Below are 22,316 nucleotides of genomic sequence, written 5' to 3'. Positions count from 1 at the left end.
GGAAAGCTAATTCAGAGAGATTTCTTGTGACAGTGACCAGAAGTGCCTGTGTGCACGATCAGTCTGGTCAATTTTCTGTGTAATTGACCTCCTCAGATTCAATCCTAATAAAGTGGTCGCCCATCTTGAAAGTGGACCCAGAGACGTAGTCAATCAGGGACGAAATCTGTAATCAATCTTGCTATCTGGTATCACTGTGTTTTGCTACTTTTCACTTATGTTTACATCTTTCTTATGTTTCTCATCTATTGTAAAGTCTTTCCTTTCAATCGATTCTCATGGTTAAAGAACTTTAATTTAACATTCGGTTCACTAATGGCATTAATCAATTCTACTTCAGTTTAACATATGATCATTTCAGATCACCATGGGATATATGAAGAATATGATGAAGTTTGAAAAATAAAGAGACCCTTGACAATATATATATATATATATATATATCTTTGGGAGATGTGTCGATATGTATGAAGAGAAAAAAGTGAAAAGTCTAAGTGAACAAAGGAATCTAGTGTGGAGAGATTAGTAAAGTTACCAATTTGAAGTTACATTGAATATTTTCGAAAAACTGAATTTTAATAAATAAAAGGAAGGACAGTCATTTAATATAGGTATTTCAATTTAGAACTTTGAATCATTAAAACTCAAAGGGGCTATTCAAGGAAAGAATATTATCATTAATATTTGTCCATACAAATAGGAAAACAATATTGATGTCAACTTTGCAAATCAATTATTAATTCCAAAGTTATACCGATAAAAGAATACATTAATGACAATAAGGAATTTAAAATTCATGACTTACATCTATCAATGAACAATTATAAATTCATATCCCACTCCAATTTTGCAAGTTTTATCAGTTGTCAATATTGGCATAGTTCTAGGTTCTAACTTGATGGAAACATTGGGGTCATTCATTCTAAATATGGGAAAGAGTTTTTCATCAATATCCTATGAGGGAAAGAGGATAACATTACAAGATTTTAGAGTGGAGTCATGCATAAAAGTTTCATCATTAGAACATATAGACCATATACATCTTTTAACAATCTAATATGATGAGGGAATTTCACAACAAGAAGGTTATGATTATTTAGAATGGAAAATTAAAGATTTGAACATAATCCTTATCATCAAAGATGAAGAATTTGTCCACACTTGAAGGAAATTAGAGAAGCGAGATACATAAATTCACAAATTTCAACAATAGATAAAAGAGCTATAACAACAAATTAACATAAAAAATGCTCACAAAAGAGAGATTGAAGATATTAATAAAAAAATGTTAACCAAAGATGATGAAAAATTCTCATTTCAGAAATCATAGTAAACCCTACTAATAGAAATGAACAAGTTAAAGAAAGAGAAGAAGGCACAACAAAAATCCCAAGACAAGGATAAGGATTCTAACATCGATGCAATTAATGTGGAAAAACCTAATGTTGTTGTTAATAAAGTTGTATAAGTGGAAAAGTCTCCAATAATTGAAATTGATGATAACGTGACCTCAATAGAAGGGATCAAAACTAAAATTATAATATCATTGTTGATGAAGTCTTATTAGTGACAGAAATTCCAAATGTTAAATTCAAGAAACAATTTAGCAATAAAGAAACATCTATAGACTTAGTGAAGGGTGACATACTATTGATCACCATTAATGAAGTCATGTGTCATTTGAAGGATGTGTCACACCACTAAATACAAAAATATCAGATACCATGTTGCAAATTGGTTTTTGTATCCATCGCATCATAAATGTTTGTAATCGATGTTTCAAACCAACCACTGTGGTTCAACTTTAGGATGAAAGAGAGATGAACCACAGTGATTGGTTTGAAAGGTAGATTTACAAACATTTATGATGTTATGGATCCGGAAACCAATTTGCAAGAAGATACTAGTCACAAAATTCTAAAAATATGATATCAGATATTGTTGTGTCAACTCAAGTGAACCATAACAAGATTAAAACAAAGATTAAGAATGATTATATTAATATGATATGGTATTGAAACATAAATCATAGAGTTTGTGGTATGCAAGAATCAACATGCCAATATCCCATGATATCCAACCAATGTGCATGTTTTTCTTACATATCAAAGCATCCAAAGATCTATGTACCTCAAATTCAACACAAAGAAGATCAAATTCTAATTCTTATCATCAACGAGTAATAAATGGAATCCACCTTGGATGGATTGATCCTTTTTTGATGCGACAATATTATTCAAGGCTTTGACAATCTCATCACCTTGTGTCTTAAACCTTATCAAATAGGTGGAAGTTACAAAAAGATGGTTTTTTTTTTTTTTTTTTTTAAGATGTTTTCATTTTTAAGCTTTGAGGATAAATCATTTTTAAGGTGGGAAGAATTGCAATATACATAGGGTATACTACAATTTGTTGGGTTGTGTTATATTCTTTCCACGTAGTTAACAGGGGGTTTGAGGGGCACCTGTAACCCCAATTTATGGGGTCCGGGGCAACGCCCCATAAAATTTTGGTTTTGGACCCTATGTTAGGTTGGGCGGACCCACCTATGGTTTTGTGCATGATTTTCGCACATGTTTTTTAGACACGATGATTTTTGGTCCATGGTATTGGACTCGATGGTTTTCGGTCCATGGTATTGGATGCTTCGGCATGTATAAATATGTATTATAACATTGAAAGGAGCATAATGAAAAATCAAGCTGGTAGTCCCTGTTTTGGGATCCAGGGGAAAATCTCTGTGTATATGTGTTCTATGTGTTATGCTTTCGCATTGTTTATTTTTCTGCGTTTTAGAATTCGTATGCAGGTAATTTCTGTACGGGGTTAAAACCTACATTTGGTATCAGAGCAAATTTGGCTTCAAGGGGACACCTTTGTTGCTTAGGGGTTTCGCTCGGGCCTGTGGTAGACCCTGTTCAGTGGGAGATCTGCGAGATCGATTCTGGTTGTGAAAGAAGATGGCGAGCAATGGAAAGATAGAGATCGAGAAATTTAATGGTCAGAGTTTTGAGTTGTGGAAACTCAAGATGGAGGATCTGTTGGTGGATAAATATCAGTGGATTGTGGTAGATCCGGGTACTAAACCAATGGGAGTGTCCGATGAAGAATGGAAGAAGTTGGATCGGAAGGCAAAGAGCACAATACAATTGTGTGTCTCAGATTCAGTATTGCTGAATGTATCAAGGGAAGCTACAACAAAGGCTTTGTGGGACAAGTTAGGGACTTTGTACCAATCTAAGTCTCTGGTGAATAAACTATTCCTGCAGAAAAAGCTGTATAACCTGAGGATGAAAGATGGAGACTCAGTGACAGAACATCTGGATGCATTTAATACTGTGGTAAGTCAGTTAGCATCTGTTGATATTAAAATTTCAGATGAAGATAAGTGCATCAGTTTGTTGTGTTCTCTACCAAATTCGTGAGACAGTTTGGTTATTGCAATAGGTAGCAATGCAACTGCCTTGCAGTTTGATGAAATAGTATCAGCCTTGTTGATGGAGGAGATGAGACGGAAAAATATGGAGAGCCAAAATGGTGATGCCTTGTCTGTACAAGGACGGTCCCATAATAGAAACAAAAATAATTCATCGAGTGGGAGATCTAAATCTAGAGGGAGATCTACATCTCCAGGAAAACCTGTAAAGGTGGTGTGCTGGAAATGTGGAAAGGAAGGCCACTTCAAAAGGGACTGTAAATCTAAAGCTCCTGACAAAGGAAATGGATCTGATGAGGTTCCTTCTACAGAGGCGAAAACCACCTCAAATGAAGGTGGGGATGTGTACTTGGCTTCTTCAAGTACACATGTAGTTCATGAGGCATGGTTGATTGACTCAGGTGCATCCTTTCACTTCACTCCCCATAGAGAGTGGTTCTGTGAGTATGAGAAATATGATGGTGGTGATGTCTTCTTGGGGGATGACAGGAAGGCTAGAATCATTGGTCGTGGAAAAGTAAAGTTGAAGCTGCAAGGTGGAAGGGTTAGAACACTTCCGGGTGTTCTGCATATTCCTGCATTAGCTAGAAATCTGATTTCTGTTAGTAAGCTGGATGATGCAGGTGTAAAAACAGTGTTCGAGAAGGATACCTGCAAGATGGTTCGGGGAGCACTGGTATTGATGCAGGGAGTTCAAATTGGAACTCTGTACAAGCTGCAAGGTAGCACTGTTGTTGATGGGTGCAACAATTTTGTGGTTCCTAAAAGTGGAGCAGAAAATCTAGTGGTCTCTAGAGAAAAGACCATGTTGTGGCATCAAAGGCTTGGACATATTGGAGAGAAGGGCCTTCGAATATTTCATGGTAAAGGTATGGTAGAAGTTATGAGTAATATGTTAGTTTGACAACGAGTTAATAATTTTGGGTAAAATGTAATTAGTCAGTTTTATACCGAATTGTCAGTTATGTAACGGAGGTCGATGATATAAAACTGGTGAATGCCCATGAAATGTATATGAGTGGAGAATCATTGTTGAATAATATATTCCAATCTCTTGCCCCGTGGATGTTTCCTTGACACATTGTCGAGGTTTTACCACGTAAATCCTGTTTCTATGTGTGTGTTTGGTTTCCAGTTAGTTATGGTGTTTTCTTGGTCAATATATAACTGAATGTGTGTAACTCTTTCCTATTTTTCCTTCTATTTTACCAACAAGTGGTATCAGAGCTCCGAGGGCCGAGCGATTGGTGGAAGCTGTATCTGCGTGAGGCGTTTCAAACTTCTGCTGAGACCTGCGTCGACCTCCCTGAGACCAGCGTGAGGTTTTTTCCCTTTGCTACGTGAAGAAGAAGTGAAGCTGTATCAGTGATTGGTGAAAGGTTGTAACTCTGCTCCGTGAAGACCTCCCTGCGTGAAAGGCGACCTCAGCGTGAGGCGTGAGTGCAAAACCCTGTGTGAAGAAGGTGTGAAAGGCGACCTGAGAAGACCTGCGTGAGGTTTTTTTTCCATTTGCTGCGTGAAGAAGGAATCACTGAGACCTGCGTGAGGTTTTTTCCGATTTGCTGCATGAAACCTGAGACCTGCGTCGAAAGGAATCAAGATTTCTGATTTGCTGCGTGAAGGAGGCGTGAAAGGCGACCTGAGACCTGCGTCGACCTCCCTGAGACCTGCGTGAGGCGTTTTTTTTTGCTGCGTGAAGGAGCCGTGTGACTTGCGTAAAGAGCTGTTCTCGGCTCTGCGTGGACCTGCTGGAATCGTTGCTGAAGCGTTGAGGTGCCTGCGTGCTGCCTGCTAGAACCAGGCAGAGTCTGCGTGAGGACTTGCATGCCAGAGCCATTGAAAGCAGGCCGAGTCACTGTTAAATCCGGGTATTGATCAGAGTTTCCAGATTTTTTTTTTTAATTTTCAGCAGAAATTTTTTAAGCAAAGACAGCAGATTGAAATCAAGTCAAATTTTAAAAAAAGGGTGGTTTTTTATACAAATATTGGAGAAAAAAAGGAAGGGTTTTCTTTGTTTGTTAAAAGAAAAAAATAACAAAGGGGTTTGTAAGAAAGGGTCTGTAAATAAAGAAAAGTTATTATTTTTTGAAAGAGAAATATAAACTCTAGTTCAAAGACAGATTATTTTTCTGAAAAGAAAAAACCCTAGTTTAAGGACTGAAGATTGAAATCCTAGAAAAATGGCCAAGATGTCGAATGCAAAATTCGAGGTGGAGAAATTCACCGGAAAGAGCAATTTTTCTCTTTGGAAACTGAAGGTTAGGGATTTGCTTGTGCAACAAGGGTTGCACAAGGCATTGGATGGGGCAACTAAGAAACCTGCTACCATGACTACTTTAGACTAGGAGGACTTGGATGCCCGAGCTCTCAGTACCATCCAGTTATGCCTAGCGGATGAAGTTCTCTTCAACATTGTTGAAGAGACTACAACGTCAGGATTGTGGGAAAAACTTGAAAACCTCTATATGACAAAGTCATTAACCAACATAATTTACCTGAAAAGATAGTTATACAGTCTCCGAATGAAAGAAGGTTCAAACGTTGCAGAACATTTGAATGTTTTTAATACACTAATATGTCAATTAACAGATATGGAAGTCAAAATACAGGAAGAAGATAAAGCCATAACCTTGTTGTGTTCTCTGCCTGAATCATGGGATCACTTCGTAACTTCAATTAGCTTGAGCACTGCTAATTATTTGAAGTTTGAATCAGTGGTGGGAGCTCTCCTGTCTGAAGAAGTACGAAGGAAATCTAGCACTGAAACAGCTGCATCAGAAGCCGTGGTCGCTAGAGGACGCTCAAAGGAAAGAGGATAAAAACCAAGGGGGTCTTCCAGATCGAAATCGAAGGGAAATAAGTGTAAGGCAAAATGTTGGAACTGCGGTAAACTTGGACACTTGAAGAAGGACTGTTGGAAACGAAAGGAATCCGAAAACTTGAAGAAGGAAGCGAATCAGGTCGATTCAGGTATGATGGACGAAGTTTTATCTGCTGAAGAATTATGTATGATAGATGAAACTTCACCTGAATGTAATGTCTCTCAGGGTTTAGATAGCTGGCTGTTAGACTCTGGTGCTTTGCATCACATGTGCCCACATAGAAATTGGTTTACTTCATATAAAAATGTAAATGGTAGTTCTATGTTTATGGGTAACAATGTGTCATGTCAGACTGTTGGGATGGGAGATATCAGGATTAAGATGTATGATAACACAGTTAGGACATTAACTAGTGTTAGACATGTACCTGATTTGAAGAAAAATTTGATTTCTTTGGGAGTGTTGGATTCAGATGGTTATAAGTTTACAGGTCAGGATGGCGTCTTGAAAGTCTTTAAAGGAGCCCTTGTGGTTATGAAGGTAGAAAAGGTCGGAAATCTTTACAGGTTAAAAGGAAGTACTCAGGTCAGTGAAGCAGCGGTTGCATCAGAAAAGGAAGAAGCAGGTACTCGTCTATGGCATCAGTGATTGGGTCATATGAGCAAGAAAGGTCTTTAGATACTAATGAAACGTAAATCTTTTCCCGATCTGAAATCCTTGAAGTTAGATTTCTGTAAACATTGTGTGTATGGAAAACAGTGTAAACAGAGATTTAAAGTTGGAAATCATAATAGTAAATATGTTTTAGACTATATTCATTATGATCTGTGGGGACCATCCTCTGTTGTGTCATATGGAGGTGCATTGTATTTTTTAACGTTTATTGATGATTACTCTCGTAAAGTTTGGGTCTATATGCTAAAAAGGAAAGCTGATGTATTAAATGTCTTTAAACAATTTAAAGTAATGGTAGAGAAAAGAACAAGAAAATCTATTAAATGTTTAAGAACTGACAATGGTGGTGAGTTCACTTCAGTTGAATTTGAACAGTACTGTAAGGATGAGGGAATTGTTAGACACAAAACTGTTGTTTATACTCCTCAGCAAAATGTTGTTGCTGAGCGTATAAATCGGATTCTTATGGAAAGAGCCAGAAGCATGATCAGCAATGCTAACTTGCAAAAGGAGTTGTGGGCAGAAGCAGTATCTACTGCTTGTTACTTAGTTAACAGATCACCCTCAATAGCAATTGCTTGTAAAATTCCTGAAGAAGTTTGGACAGGCCAGTCTTGTGACTATTCACATTTGAGGATATTTGGCTGTGATGCTTATTCTCTCATTCTGAAAAATTAGCGTTCAAAATTAGATCCAAAGTCGAAATGTTATGTCTTTGTTGGGTATGACTATGCAGTGAAAGGATATAGGTTGTGGGATCCTACATTGCGGAAGATAGTCATTAGTAGGGATGTAACATTTGATGAATCCTCTTTGTTAAAATCAAATGTTGAAAGAATTGAACAGGAACAGGTATCGCCGAATCAACAAGTTCAGTTGGAGGCTAGACCTTTCAGTGATAGTCGAAAGGAAGGAGAGACTTCTGGAGAAAAAGGTGTTGAAGACACAAAGGAAGCCATTGAAGCTTCTGAACCAGTGCAAGTTTCTGAACCAGTTCAGCAACCAGTCGCTCTGAGAAGGTCTATAAGGGAAAGGAAAACTCCCAAAAGGTATGAATATTCTGCTTCATCTTTTGCTTTGATTACTGAAGATGGGGAACCTTCTTGTTATCAGGAAGCAGTAGATGATACAGATAGCGAGAAATGGAAAATGGCTATGGAAGAATAAATGGACTCCTTAGCCAAGAACAATACCTGGGATCTTGTAGAGCTTCCTGAAGGGAGAAGTGTTGTTGGATGTAAATGGTCTTCAAGCTGAAACAAAAAGTTGATGGAAGTATCAAAAGGTATAAGGTGCGACTGGTAGCAAAAGGGTATTCTCAGGTTGAAGGTATAGACTTTCATGAGATTTTTTCTCCAGTTGTAAAACTTGTTTCTATTCGTACTGTGTTGGCACTAACTACGTTGGCTTAATCTTGAGTTAGAACAGTTAGATGTTAAAAAAACTTTTCTACGTGGTGATTTGAACGAAGAGATATATATGGAACAAGCAGAAGGTTTTGTACGAGGTCGCAGCAGAAGATTAGTTTGCAAGCTCAGGAAATCATTGTATGGTCAGAGGTAGTCTCCCAGACAATGCTACAAGAAGTTTGATTCCTTCATGGTGAGCCAGAACTTTATAAGAAGTGAGTATGATCATTGTGTGTACTTCAAAAGTTTCAATGGAATATTCATTATCTTAGCTTTGTATGTTGACGATATGCTTATTGCAAGCAAAAGCATGGAAGAGATCAACAGGTTAAAGGCTCAACTCTCTAGGACGTTTGATATGAAGGATCTTGGACTAGCAAAACATATCTTGGGCATGGAGATACACAGAGACAGGAAAAATGGTAAGCTTTGGTTATCACAGCAGAAGTGTGTGGAGAAAGTACTTGAAAAGTTCTCTATGAATAATGTGAAACCTGTTAATGTTCCACTAGCTTCCCATTTTAAGCTTTCTTCGGTTTGGAGTCCTAGAGCTGATGAAGAAAAGCAGTATATGTCTCATGTACCATATGCAAATGTTGTAGGCAACTTAATGTATGTGATGGTATCTACAAGCCCTGACATTTCACATGTAGTTGGGGTTGTCAGCAGGTTCATGGCAAATCCAGGTAAAGAACATTGGCAAGCAGTGAAATGGGTGCTTCGATATCTAAGAGGCACAAGTTACCATTGCGTCGTCTTTAATGGTAGTGAAGGATCAGTCTGCGGATATGTAGATGCTGACTATGCAGGTGATTTGGACAAAAGAAGATCTACTACAGGTTATGTCTTTACTCTTGCAGGTGGAGCAATTAGTTGGATGTCAAAGCTTCAAGAAACAGTTGCGTTGTCCACTACCGAAGCTGAATATATAGCTACTTCAGATGCCAGTAAAGAAGCAATCTGGTTAAAGGATCTGCTCGATGAAATTGGCAGAACGCATGAGAAAGTGAATGTACAATGTGATAGTCAAAGTGCTATTCACTTGGCTACAAACCCTGCCTATCACAGCAGAACCAAGCACATTGATGTAAGGTATCATTTTCTGAGACATGTGATCGATGGCGGAAAAGTAACTCTTCAAAAGGTCCATATGCGAGAGAATTGTGCAGACATGTTCACAAAGCCAGTTACAATAGAGAAGTTGCGGTGGTGTTTAGCTTTCCTTGGCTTGTAGAAAAGATGATGAATGGGCATGGGCAAGGGATTAGGAAAATTGTTGTCAAGGTGGAGTTTGTTAGTTTGACAACGAATTAGTAATTTTGGGTAAAATGTAATTAGTCAGTTTTATACCGAATTGTCAGTTATGTAACGGAGGTCGATGATATAAAACTGGTGAATGCCCATGAAATGTATATGAGTGGAGAATCATTGTTGAATAATATATTCCAATCCCTTGCCCCGTGGATGTTTCCTTGACACATTGTTGAGGTTTTACCACGTAAATCCTGTTTCTATGTGTGTGTTTGGTTTCCAGTTAGTTATGGTGTTTTCTTGGTCAATATATAATTGAATGTGTGTAATTCTTTCCTATTTTTCCTTCTATTTTACCAACATAATAGCTCTCTGGATTTTGATTTTTTTGAAAATTGTGTATACGGGAAGCAGAATCGAGTGAGTTTCCCCTCTGGTGGTAAGAGGGTGAAACATATATTAGAGCTTGTGCACAATGATGTGTCTGGACCTATGAAGGTTCCATCACTGGGTAAGTCTGTGTACTATGTATCATTTATAGATGACTTCTCAAGGAATACATGGATATATTTCCTTAAGAAGAAATCTGAAGTCTTTGATAGGTTTAAAGAATTTAAGGCTCTAGTGGAAAACTAAACAGAGAAGAAGATAAAGGTGTTGAGGACAGATAATGGTGGAGAGTTTGGCAGTAAGGAATTTGAAGAATTCTGCAAGAAGTGTGGTATAGCACGGTAGAAGACTACTCCATATACACCTTAGCAAAATGGAGTTGCAGAAAGAATGAACAAGACGTTGATGGAAAGGGCAAGAAGCATGTTCAGTGGTGTCGAGTTAGGACAGGAATTCTGGGCAGAGGCGGTGGATACTGCATGTTACCTGGTCAACAGGTCACCTTCATCAGCGTTGGAGGATAAGACTCCACAAGAGGTACGGATTGGTAAGAAACCCTCTCTTTCACATCTGAGGGTATTTGGATGTGATGCATATGTACATGTTCCAAAGGAGAAAAGAACAAAGTTGGATAGTAAATCTGAAAAGTGCATCTTTATTAGGTATAAGGATGGTTTAAAGGGTTATAATCTTTGGAACCCAATAACAAGAAGGTTATGTACAGCCGAGATGTGGTGTTCAGAGAGGTGCAAGATGTTATTAAACATGAAGTCCAACCAAAGGAACCTGAGAAGATAGAGTTTGAGCTAAAGGAGGAAGAATCAGACTCTACAATAGAGGAGGAATCAAAAGATGAAGAGCCACAAACTCCGGCTGTGAGAAGATCAGTTCGAGAAAGAAGGTAGCCAGAAAGGTATAGTCCATCTGCGTTCTATTCAAATTTTGCTTTGTCTATTACTGATGATGATCCCAGAACTGTGAAGGAAGCAGTGGATTCAGAGGATGGAAAACTCTAGAAAGAGGCCATGGTTGATGAAATGGCATCTTTGCACAAAAATGAGGCTTGGTATCTGGTGGAGTTGCTGGCTGGAAGGAAACCCATTGGCAGCAAATGGGTGTTCGAAAAGAATACAAATGTAGAAGGAAAAGTGGAAAAATAAAAAGCTCGGTTGCTAGCAAAAGGTTATTCCCAGGTGTCGGGAATTGATTTTGGTGATATTTTTTCTCCTGTTGCCAAGGTAACTTCTATTAGATTACTTTTATCTGTTGCTGTTGCTTTTGATTTTGAGGTAGAACAGATGGATGTGAAGACAACGTTTCTTCATGGGGATCTGGAAGAGGAGATCTACATGAAGCAACCTGAAGGCCTTGCAGTGAAGGGTAAGAAAGAACTGGTATGTAAGTTAAAGAAGTTTTTATATGGGTTAAAACATTCACCAAGAATGTGGTATCAAAAATTTGATGCATTTATACGGGGACTTGGCTTCACCAGAAGCAAAGCAGATCACTGTGTATATTTTAAATTGATTGGTGACCATGTTATTTATCTGGTCTTGTATGTGGATGATATGTTGTTGGTTGGAAATGACAAAGAAGTTATCCAGGATTTGAAGACCCAGTTGTCCTCCAAATTCGACATGAAAGATCTTGGTGCTGCAAACTATATTTTGGGCATGGAAATTAAAAGAGATTAGGCAAAGAGGAAGCTCTGGTTAAACCAGAGGAAGTATGTCGAGACAATATTGCAGAGGTTTAATATGCAGGATAGTAAACCGGTGAAGGTTCCTATTCCTGTAGGTGTGAGGTTATCTTCTGAACAGTGTCCCAAGACACAAGAAGAGGAAGAGGACATGTTCCATGTTCCATATGCAAGTGCAGTCAGTAGCCTGATGTATGCAATGGTCTATACTAGACCAAAAATTTCACATGCAGTGGTAGTATTGAGCAGGTTTATGTCAAAACCAGGGAAGGAGCACTGGACAACAGTGAAGCAGGTTTTCAGGTATTTGCGTGGCACTAGTGATTATGGTTTGTGCTACCAAGGAAGACTAGGATTGGACAGAGTGTTGGATATTCATGGCTTTGTTGATGCAAACTGGGCTGGAGATCTGGATCAGAGAAGATCTACAAGTGGGTATGTGTTTAACCTTTTTGGAGGTGCAGTCATTTGGATGAGTAAGAAACAATCTGTAGTGGCACTGTCAACTACAGAGGCAGAATACATGGCAGCCAATCATGCAAGCAAGAAAGCAGTTTGGTTGCAGAGATTGTGTTCAAGTATGGGGTTAGTACAGGAAGCTATAAGGATAAACTGTGACAGCCAAAGTGCAATTTTCCTGGCAAAGAACCCTGCATATCATTTAAAGACAAAGCACATTGATGTTCAGTATCACTTTGTGAGGGATATGATAGAAGACAAAAAGGTGTTGCTAGTAAAGGTGGACACTTTTAAGAATACTGCAGATGCATTGAAAAATCTGTGAGCTCTGAGAAGTTCTCTTGGTGTAGAGAGACAATGGGCATTTCAGGGCTGGAAAAATGACTAAGCTCTCTTGTGGCCCCCTGTGGAAAGAAAACAACAAGTGGGAGAATGTTGGGTTGTGTTATATTCTTTCCACGTAGTTAACAGGGGGTTTAAGGGGCACCCGTAACCCCACTTTATGAGGTCTGAGGTAGCGCCCCGGAAAATTTTGGTTTTGGACCCTATGTTAGGTTGGGCGGACCCACCTATGGTTTTGTGCAGGATTTTCACACATCTTTTTTGGACGCTATGGTTTTCGGTCCGTGGTCTTGGACGCGATGGTTTTCAGTCCATGGTATTGGATGCTTCGACATGTATAAATATATATTATAACATTGAAAGGAACATAATGAAAAATCAAGTTGGTAGTCCCTGTTTTAGGATCCAGGGGAAAATCTCTGTGTATATGTGTTTTATGTGTTATGCTCTCGCATTGTTTATTTTTCTATGTTTTATAATTCGTATGCAGGTAATTTCTGTACGGGGTTAAAACCTACACAATTGAGGTTATAACATAATGATTATTATGTAATAAATAATAATCATGTAATAATATTAATAGAAAAGTTATTGTGTAATCATTAATGGGTAATAATGATAGGTCATACCCTTTGCCAAAGACATGATCAATCATGTGTAATTCTATATGTCTATTGTACTCAATGAATCATGAATTCGATGTAGATTCTTATAATAAATAATTTTTATATAATGTGGATTACTTTATGTATTCATGATACTCTCATGAAGTGAGCTACCTTCAGATCCAAAATGTGAGCCTAGGTAACTCTACGTCTTATTTACTATCTCTTGCCATTTTTGGCAACTTTGAACCCATTAGGTTAGTCCTGATTAACAAATGATCGATTCAACCATGACCCAACATGGTTGTCCATACCTACAAATTTTCAGTCATTAGAGGAAATGTTAGCCTAAAAGTGTTCTCCTAAGGAAAAATAAAAAAATAGCAGTTAAATAAAAAAATAAGAGTGATGAATTTGTTAAAGAATCTAGGGCAAGTGAAGTTAATGAGATTCTTCTAGCATGATAACTATTTGTGAGGTGTTTTAACTTTTTCTTCTTATTCCAATCTTCACTTGTTATTATTATAGTGTGTTTTCTTTAGTTCATCAAATAGCTACCAAAACAAAGAGACAAAACACAAGATGTTGGTTTTCTGCCAAGACCAAAACCTCTCCCTCTTGGAGAGGAGAACCCACACAAAATTCTTCTTATAGAGATTCTAATTGATGAATACCAAGAACATGACCCTTGATCTATTAGGCCACTCCAAGACCAAGACACCAATCCTCTTCTTCATTACTGCTGAGATCATCATCATTGTTGCACCATTGAGGCCATCACTGAGATCTTCATTCTCGTTGCACCATGACTGTTCCTTCATCGAGATCTTCATCATTGCCACACCAATTCTACACCTTCACCGAGGTATTCATCATGATATTATCCTTGTCTTCATTAGGATCGTGACTGATATCATGATTACAGTGATGCCGAGGACATGACTGTGTCTACGATATATGCTACACCGAGATTCTTCTTCTAACATGTATGTCGAGACTTATGACTGTGTCTTCTGCACTATTCTCATCTTGGGTTCCCAACCCTCAAAGAATATCGGTCCTCTTGCCTACTCTTATCTTGGATTCCCTACACAACCTCATAGAGCATCAGATGCCAAATGATTACCCAATCCTCCGTTCTTTCTTCCAGGTGAAGACACAAATGTTGTGTCTATCTCTCCCTCTCAATTAGGGAGGATACATCCATCATGTGTCTACATTTCTCTTCATGGCCTTCACTAAGACTTACCATTGTTAGTCCTCTTCCAGTGCATGACACATGAAATAGAAAAACACAATTGTCACTCCTTTTTAATCAGGGGTGACCCAATCCAAGCTCCCTCTTGATCAGGGACCTATCAGAGCTCCCTCTTAACAAGAGACTCTCCTTTCTCATCAACAACTTCTTCTTCGTGGGTCCTTCAATTGCTTGATCAACTTCTTTCCTTGATGTCATGAAATTTAGTTGAGCTTCTTCATTGTAGGGCAACAATCATCGATCACTTTCCTCCTTAGTTCATCATGCCATTCCTTTCTTCATGGAAAATGTCCTTCTTCATATCTGGAACCTTCTTCATATGGCAACTTTTTCCTCATTATGTTTCTTTCAGGAGTTTCCATCCACCACATGAATGCTAGTTGTACTTGTACTTTCAATTGTTGTCCCTGTAGCCTTGCATGAACTCATTTAGATATTATTCAAGAAATCATAGCATTAAATCAAATCATACCTTTCGAGATGGCTCTTCATCATGGCATCTTCCTGTAGGTATCATCATCCTACATACATGTTGACACATCTCCCAAAGATATCCATTGTCAAGAGTCTTCATCTTTTCAGACTTTTATCAAAGTCTCCATATCTTTCCAGGAGATTTCCTAGTTAAATCTTCTTGTTCTTTTGGATGTTGATTACCTTTATCAGGGTTTCATATCTCACGATCTCTTCCTTTATGCAACGAGTACCCTTGGGAACCTCATTGAACATTGAAGGAAAGGAAGAAGTCATCCAGGACAAGGTTCATCATACATCAATTTAGAAAGGAAACATCTGCCAGATGGGGATATACAAGATCCTCAAGATTCTATGATGGAATCCTCATCGTAGGGTTCACTAATCTAGAGAAGAAGCAAGTGTTTCATCAAAAACTTCAACTTGTGGAATTCATGGATGATGATGACATAAGAGAAGAAGCAAGTGTTTCATCAAAAACTTCAACTTGTGGAATTCATGGATGATGGTGACATAAGAGAAGAAGCATATCAAGGGGTTGAAGACACTTCAATAAAGGAAGTTTCTCTCCAACGAGTACTCATTATGCATACTTTTGAGAAGACCTGCACTGATAAAAGTTGAAGCTACATTGAAAAAATGTGTTCAATATGTTCTTTTAATGTATCTTCAATTTTTATTAGCGTGGGTCTTTTCAAAAGTATGCATAATGGGCACTCATTGGATGTGGAATTTAAATCTGCATCCAATGAATGTCTACACTTGAAATTTGTGTAGACCTATAAAGAGATCAACCAAAAATACAATTAAAAAAGTAGTTTTTTCTTTTTTCTTTTTACTTTTTTTTTTTTTTCCATCCAAAATATTTACATGTACCTCTTTTTAAATTTAAAAGATTTTGATTGGTTTACATATTCTGACATGGAAATTACATGAAAAATTCATGGGCACTTTTAGGTTGAAATTTCCTCTAATGTAAACATTCTTGAGTTTGAAGGTAAGGCAAAAGAAAAGACCAACATATGCAAAAGAGTCACATCCCAACCTATGCACAAACATGGTTGGCCATACCTATAAAGTTTCCTTTAAACATTCATGAGTTTGTAGGTAAGGCTAGAGAAGAGCACGATGTATCCAAAAGAGGTACATCACAACCTATTCACAAATGTGTGTAGATGTGGATTTCTTCATAGGCGTGGAAAGAAATTAGATTAGAAGCAAAGGATTGTGTATGGAAATAGAAGTTTGACTATCATCAAATGACAATTCAATTGCAAAGTATGCTTTGAAATAAGGCATTCAAAAAATCTCTATCTAAAAGCTCTAAACAATGATGGATCTAAACCAAATAAATGGAACAATAAGAGGCATATCATACACCTCAAATCAACTCTATCTAGTAGGAAAAGCTCTTCTTGTGGAACCTTGAGCATTAGCAATTATACCTCCAAAAATTATTTCAAATATTGAGAAAAAAGAAAATCCTCCTCTCCTTAGCAATTGCTACTACAAAAATGAAAAGAAGTGGAAACGATGATAGCCCCAAACTCTATCAAGAAATTAGTGCAAAATCCAATGGACAAAACAAATCATCACCGAGGTGATGAGGAATTGAGGATTTCATTTGAGGTTTCTAATCAAATATATTCGATAGATCAAGAAAACTCTAATAATACAATTAACAACAATAAAATAAATAAAATATTAAAGGAAAAAATCTTCAAGATTAAAATTTAGAGTAAAATATATAATTATTATTAAAAAAAATAATACTCTACAAAATAAAATATAATTGAACACTCATCTATACTCCAAACACTTCATTTCAAAATAACTATAATATAACATATCCACTCATAATAATAAATAAATTATGATATATATCTTAATGTATATTAAAGAAAAATCAAACCTTTAATTAGCATGGCTTCAAAGTTTTTGATTCTATACCAATTTAAAAAATAGTCCAACCACAAGAAATCAATCCTCTAAGTTAACTGACTTTTCAAAGTCCATGTCAATTGAGTCATTTTCTTGGACTTCTTTGATATGTTCAAACTCCCTCAATCCTCTAAGTTAACACACTTTTCAAAGTCCATGTCAATTGAGTCATTTTCTTGGGCTACTTGGGTATGTTCAAACTCCCTTTTACATTGCTTTATTAAGAAGAAGCAATGATCAAACTTATCTAATTATTGTTTGCTTTCTTAGCATTTACTCGGAGATTGATTGCCTATATGTCTCTTTCATATATATTTATATTAACCATGATTGAAATTTATCTAATTATTCTGGGTTTCTCAACATATATTTGGAGATTGATTGATTTATGTCTTTCATGTATATTTAACTATGAGTATTGTCCAGGTATAATTCTTAACTAGTTTGAATAATGTTATAGGAAGCATTTTTGTTATTAAATGTTTTTATTTATTTTTTGAAATTTGGTAACAAAAATATGTATGAGATTGTAAAATTTTGCTGTTTTAGAGTAAATAAATGAATTTACTATCTTTTAAAACTTTTGAGATACCATTTTAAAAAATCCCTCACCAATTTTAAAAATAATCAACCAAAAAAATATGCCAATTCAATTTTGGACTGATAAATCTACAACCTCGAGCATAATTGATGCTATTGATATTTACAAGAGGATCTCATGTCACGAAGGAAACCAAACAAAAGCAAAGAAATAATAAGTGGATGGAGCCATGCTACCAAACATTGACTCCTTCTGTAGACTAATCGGTATTTCTCACTGGCCTCCCTTCCTTTTCAGTAGACTCATTAGGAGAGTAATATCTTTCAAGCAAACTCAGAAGTGAGTGCTTGACTTGCCAAACATGGAATGAGGTTGAAGTTAGATAACTTAAATTACTTTTTTGCATAGATTATTATGTAAGTTGATGCAAAACCTACCCATTGCTACCCTGAGCGTGGTAGGTTTTCCTTAGCGCGCAGAAGACTATTTGTAGAAAATTTTCCCTAATGAAAGTTTACCAACCATGAACAACAAGGTGCCAGTCATGGTGACCTTCGTCAAGCTTGGTGGTTCGTGTTTGGAGGAGGTTTTTTGGCTCCTGATTACTCTTCTTGATATATAAATCTTCAAACAATATTGGATGAGTCTAACCATGATTCTGTAACACAGTTTTCAGGAATGGATGAGACTGAGCTTGAAGCTTTTACTGTCCCTTATCCTCCTCTTCCTCTTTGCCATCACCATTTGTTCGAGCCATCTCCCATTCCCCCTTTTGCAGCTGATCTCAAACAATCTTCATCAAATATATCCTATGCTTCTTCTGCTTCAATGAGTACTCCCATGGATTCCAATTCTGTTGTACGTCCTAGTCCAGTGGGGAGTCCCATGAGGGGAGCTCTGAGTCAAATGAGAAGTTACCTAGAAGACATGGGACACCTCACCAAGCTCAACCCCCAGGACGCATGGCTTCCCATCACTGAATCTAGAAAGGGAAATGCCTACTACTCTGCCTTTCACAATCTCAATGCTGGCATTGGCTTTCAGGCCTTGCTCCTCCCAGTGGCTTTTACATACCTTGGATGGTAATGGTGTTTAAATATCTACACTTTTCTTATTAGTAAAGCTATTTGGTTCTAACAATGTTTTCATATCTCGGGTTCATGCTGAATATCAATTTGTAGATTTTTACAGTGTGAAGATTTAAAATAATTTAGAGTGGACTCACTACTCATTACCAGAGATAGAAGCAAATCATAATTTATTATTTGTTTCTATCCCTGATGATGAGCCATGAGTTCACCAGAAACATTGAACAAGTTGAAATCTTCACACAGTTAAAATCCAAAAAATTGATATTCAACCAGATTTACTTCTTAATGATTTGTGGCTAAATGCTGTTGATGCAGGGCCTGGGGGACTGTAACTTTAAGTGTGGCATATGTTTGGCAATTTTATACGTTATGGCTGTTAATAGGACTGCATGAATCAGTCCCTGGAAGACGTTACAATAGATACATGGAGCTTGCTCAAGCAGCTTTCGGTATGTCCATTAATGCTGTACTGGGCTTTGATTTCATGCATTCTTGATTGCATCAATGGAGAGAAACTAGGTGCATTGAGCATGAAGGGTGGTGGTGGGGTCATCCAATTACTTGTCAGTTACATTAACCATGAATGGTAGATGGGGTTGGTGATTCACTTAATTTTTAATCATTAATTTAATCTAAATGATTCATTAGCTAAATTGATACCGCTACATTCTAATACATTCGTGCATTTATAAAAATGAAAGATAAAAGTGAGGTACATTCTACAAGGTCTAATTATAGTTAGATTGAAAGTAATTTATCAACTGTCTGTTTTTATATTGATTCTTTGAAGAGCGTTGGATAAACCCATATTAACCCACTTGGAGGTGCTGAGGTTCTGTGATATTCACATAGGATGTATGTCTCAGTGGCTGAAATTCTAATATGCATACCTGCATACTTTGATTTCACAAGTTCACTCAACAGTACACTGCATGTTGAAGATATTGAGATTTAAAGTATGCAATCTCCAGTTCACAACCAATAAGTACATTTGAACCTGGATTTTACATGGATCTTTGGTCTAGATCTGAAACCCAGGTACATCCTATGTTCCCTCTTCCAGGGTAACAAATAAGTACATCAAAACTGTTAAAAATGATTAGACAATACTTATCTCAATTTCTAATTTTACAACTTGGAAGTGCATATCATGCCATGTTTTAGTTAAGCCTTCATTGCCAACTTGAAAGTGCACATCATCCCATGTTTTAGTTAAGCTTACATTGCCAACTTGAAAGTACATATCATGCCATGTTTTATGTTTTAGGTAAGCCTTCATTCCTAACTTGAAAGTACACATGATGCCATGTTTTAGTTTAGCAATCAGTGCCAAATTGAAAGTATATATCATTGCCAAGGTTGTGTGAACATGCAAGCAATTTTTATTTAAATTGAAGTTTTTGAAAAATAAAATTTATAATCAGTTAGAATTTCCATAACCATTCTAACTTGGAAGAGTTTTTTTCACAGGGGAAAAACTGGGCACCTGGCTGGCGCTGTTTCCTGTGATAAATCTGTCAGCTGGAACGGCCACAAGCCTCATCAACGTAGGCGGAGGAGCCCTGAAGCTATTCTATAAGAGCTCCTTGGGATCTCCTGATGCTCTTACAACAGTGGAATGGTTCGTTGTCTTTGCCGTCCTGGCAGCTATTCTGTCGATTATTCCCAACCTCAACTCCATGGCATGGGTATCATTCATGGGCGCTGTGATGGCAGTAGCTTATTTCACTCTGCTGTGGAGTCTCTCCATTAGCGTACCCAGACCACAGGGACTCTCCTACCACATAGCACAGTCGTCCACATCTGCGGACACAACATTTTCTATTTTAAACGCTGTGGGCATCGTGGCCTTCGCATTCAGAGGCCATAACCTGGTTCCCGAAATTCAGGTAAAAAATTTCCTATCTCAAAATTGAGATTTTTATGAGTTGAATTTTAACGAGTTTTTTTTAGGGTTGATGTTTTGAACTATTTGGTGTGATTCATTTTCAAGAGTCTTGATTTTCAGAATTCCTTTTTAAGAATTGAATTATTAAAAAACTTACATTAAAATTTTTGAAAATAAACCAACCACACTCAATAGTTCGAAACTCTGCATAATCCTCGAACTACACCCTACTCCTTACAGTACAATCATTTTTACATATATCAGAATCTTATCTTATTGGGTTCCTTTTATAAATTTGGCATGAAAAGAATTCTTTCGACAAAATCTCATAACACTCTGGTGTTGCAGGCGACGATGCCATCAACTGTGGAACGACCTGCGCATGTTCCCATGTGGAGAGGGGCATTAACTGCAAATGTCATCGTGGGGTTATGCTATTTTCCCCTTGCAATTGGAGGATATTGGGCTTATGGAAATAAGGTGAAGAGCCATGATTGGGATTGATTGATTAATCAATTTTCATATATTAATATTTATACAGATAGATGATGTAAATAAATATTTTTTTTTTTTGAAAAATAATATATATTACTCATATTTGGGTGGACACTCTACCTATTATCAGAGACATGTTTCAAAATATAATAAATATACAATAGATATATATATCTCAAAACATTGTTGGTTTTAATCAAGATACAGAGTTTCTCCCGAAGGAAAAACAACTTACACAGTTTCTCCAGAAGGAAAAACAACTTGACAACCTGAATTCTAAGTAACTGTGAAAATATTTCTACCCAGTATTTATGAATTTCAGTCCACTCAGTATTTATGAATTTCAAATTATCTTTCATGGCAGATGCTCCCTGGGGGAATCTTGAACACAATATACGCTCTTCATGGAAAAGAAATCCCTGGTGCAGTTCTGGGATTGATATATCTCTTCGTTGCATTGAACTCAGTGAGTAGCTTTCAGATATACTCGATGCCTGTCTACGATTCCCTGGAGACCAGTTACACGAGCAGGAAAATGAGGCCATGTCCGAGGGGTGTCAGACTGGGATTTCGTCTATTCTTCGTGATGTTCAATCTATTTGCAGCGGCGGCTTTTCCCTTTGTTTCCACCTTTGCAGGGGTGATGGGAGCATTATCCAGTATCCCTCTTACTTTTGGGTACCCCTGCTTCATGTGGCTCTGCATCAAAGGTTCTGATGCCAAGAAGTTGGGATTTCTGTGGTATGTCAACTGGTTTTTGGGTTGTGTGGGGATTGCTTTGGCTTTCTTTGTGACCGCTGCATGCCTTTCTACTATTATCCACACCCATTCCTTTATTTTCAATTTCTTCAAACCTTGACTGCCAGATTCCAATCCTGTGAAGAAAAACTTGTAAATACTGGTTGAAGGGGTTAGTTGTGTCAATGAAAGTCCAGTGTGTTGTTAGTATATCCACCAAAACATCCTTGTAAAACACTGAATGCTAAATGGTCACCGTTTCTAATGGCAGGTCACACTTACATATCGAACGCTTTGGGCCATACCAAAATTTCTGATTTTATGTGACAGAATATTGCTGCAGTCTAATTAAAATGGTTATTTTTGGAAATGGGCTCCTTCCAGCCTCTGCTTATTGGTTTACTCGATCAATCAACTCAGGCCTCCGAATGCTCCTATGAATGCCGCCAATGAATGCCGCCAATGCTGCTCTGAATCCAAGTATTTAAAATGTATTTTGAAGTTATAAATAGATTTAGTTTTTATGTGACAGAATGATCTATTTTGAAGTTATAAATAGATTTAGTTTTTATGTGACAGAATGTTAGGGACAAGTTTACTGAGGCGGAGGAATTGTTTGGACCATTATTCTAAAAAAAAATCAACAAATCTTGCAGATAGAGCGTTTAAATTATGTTTTCGAAAGTGGTAATGAACTCAACACCATCAAAAACTTCTTAAGCACCTAAAATCTTGAAATTTAACAACTTCAACCCTGGATTTACAAAAATCTCTACCAAAATTTTCATGATTTTCAATGAAA

The 22,316-nt window shown here is 37.2% G+C and overlaps 1 protein-coding gene across 1 annotated transcript; it reads left to right on the top strand.

The window, feature by feature from the left end:
* Positions 1-17,660: 17,660 nt before the first annotated feature.
* Positions 17,661-22,009, top strand: LOC149246639 (lysine histidine transporter-like 8). The gene is made up of 5 exons (XM_089457984.1): positions 17,661-18,384; positions 18,709-18,842; positions 19,864-20,282; positions 20,630-20,761; positions 21,141-22,009. The coding sequence occupies exons 1-5, from the start codon at positions 17,981-17,983 to the stop codon at positions 21,633-21,635; spliced, it is 1,584 nt and encodes a 527-aa protein (XP_089314110.1). The 5' UTR covers positions 17,661-17,980; the 3' UTR covers positions 21,636-22,009.
* The last annotated feature ends 307 nt before the right edge of the window (positions 22,010-22,316 follow it).

This window comes from Pinus tabuliformis, chromosome 7 (assembly GCF_031772625.1).
Source record: "Pinus tabuliformis cultivar Carrire ecotype Pingquan chromosome 7, CPIR1, whole genome shotgun sequence".
Taxonomy (NCBI): Eukaryota; Viridiplantae; Streptophyta; class Pinopsida; order Pinales; family Pinaceae; genus Pinus; species Pinus tabuliformis.
This window is presented reverse-complemented; position numbering and strand designations above follow the sequence as displayed.

Bases quoted from the DNA above. Each gene is read 5' to 3' on its own strand.
- LOC149246639 (XM_089457984.1), top strand. From the start codon at position 17,981: ATGGATGAGACTGAGCTTGAAGCTTTTACTGTCCCTTATCCTCCTCTT. The intron at 18,385-18,708 runs GTAATGGTGTTT...CTGTTGATGCAG, and splicing joins GCTTTTACATACCTTGGATG to GGCCTGGGGGACTGTAACTT. The intron at 20,762-21,140 runs GTGAAGAGCCAT...CTTTCATGGCAG, and splicing joins ATTGGGCTTATGGAAATAAG to ATGCTCCCTGGGGGAATCTT.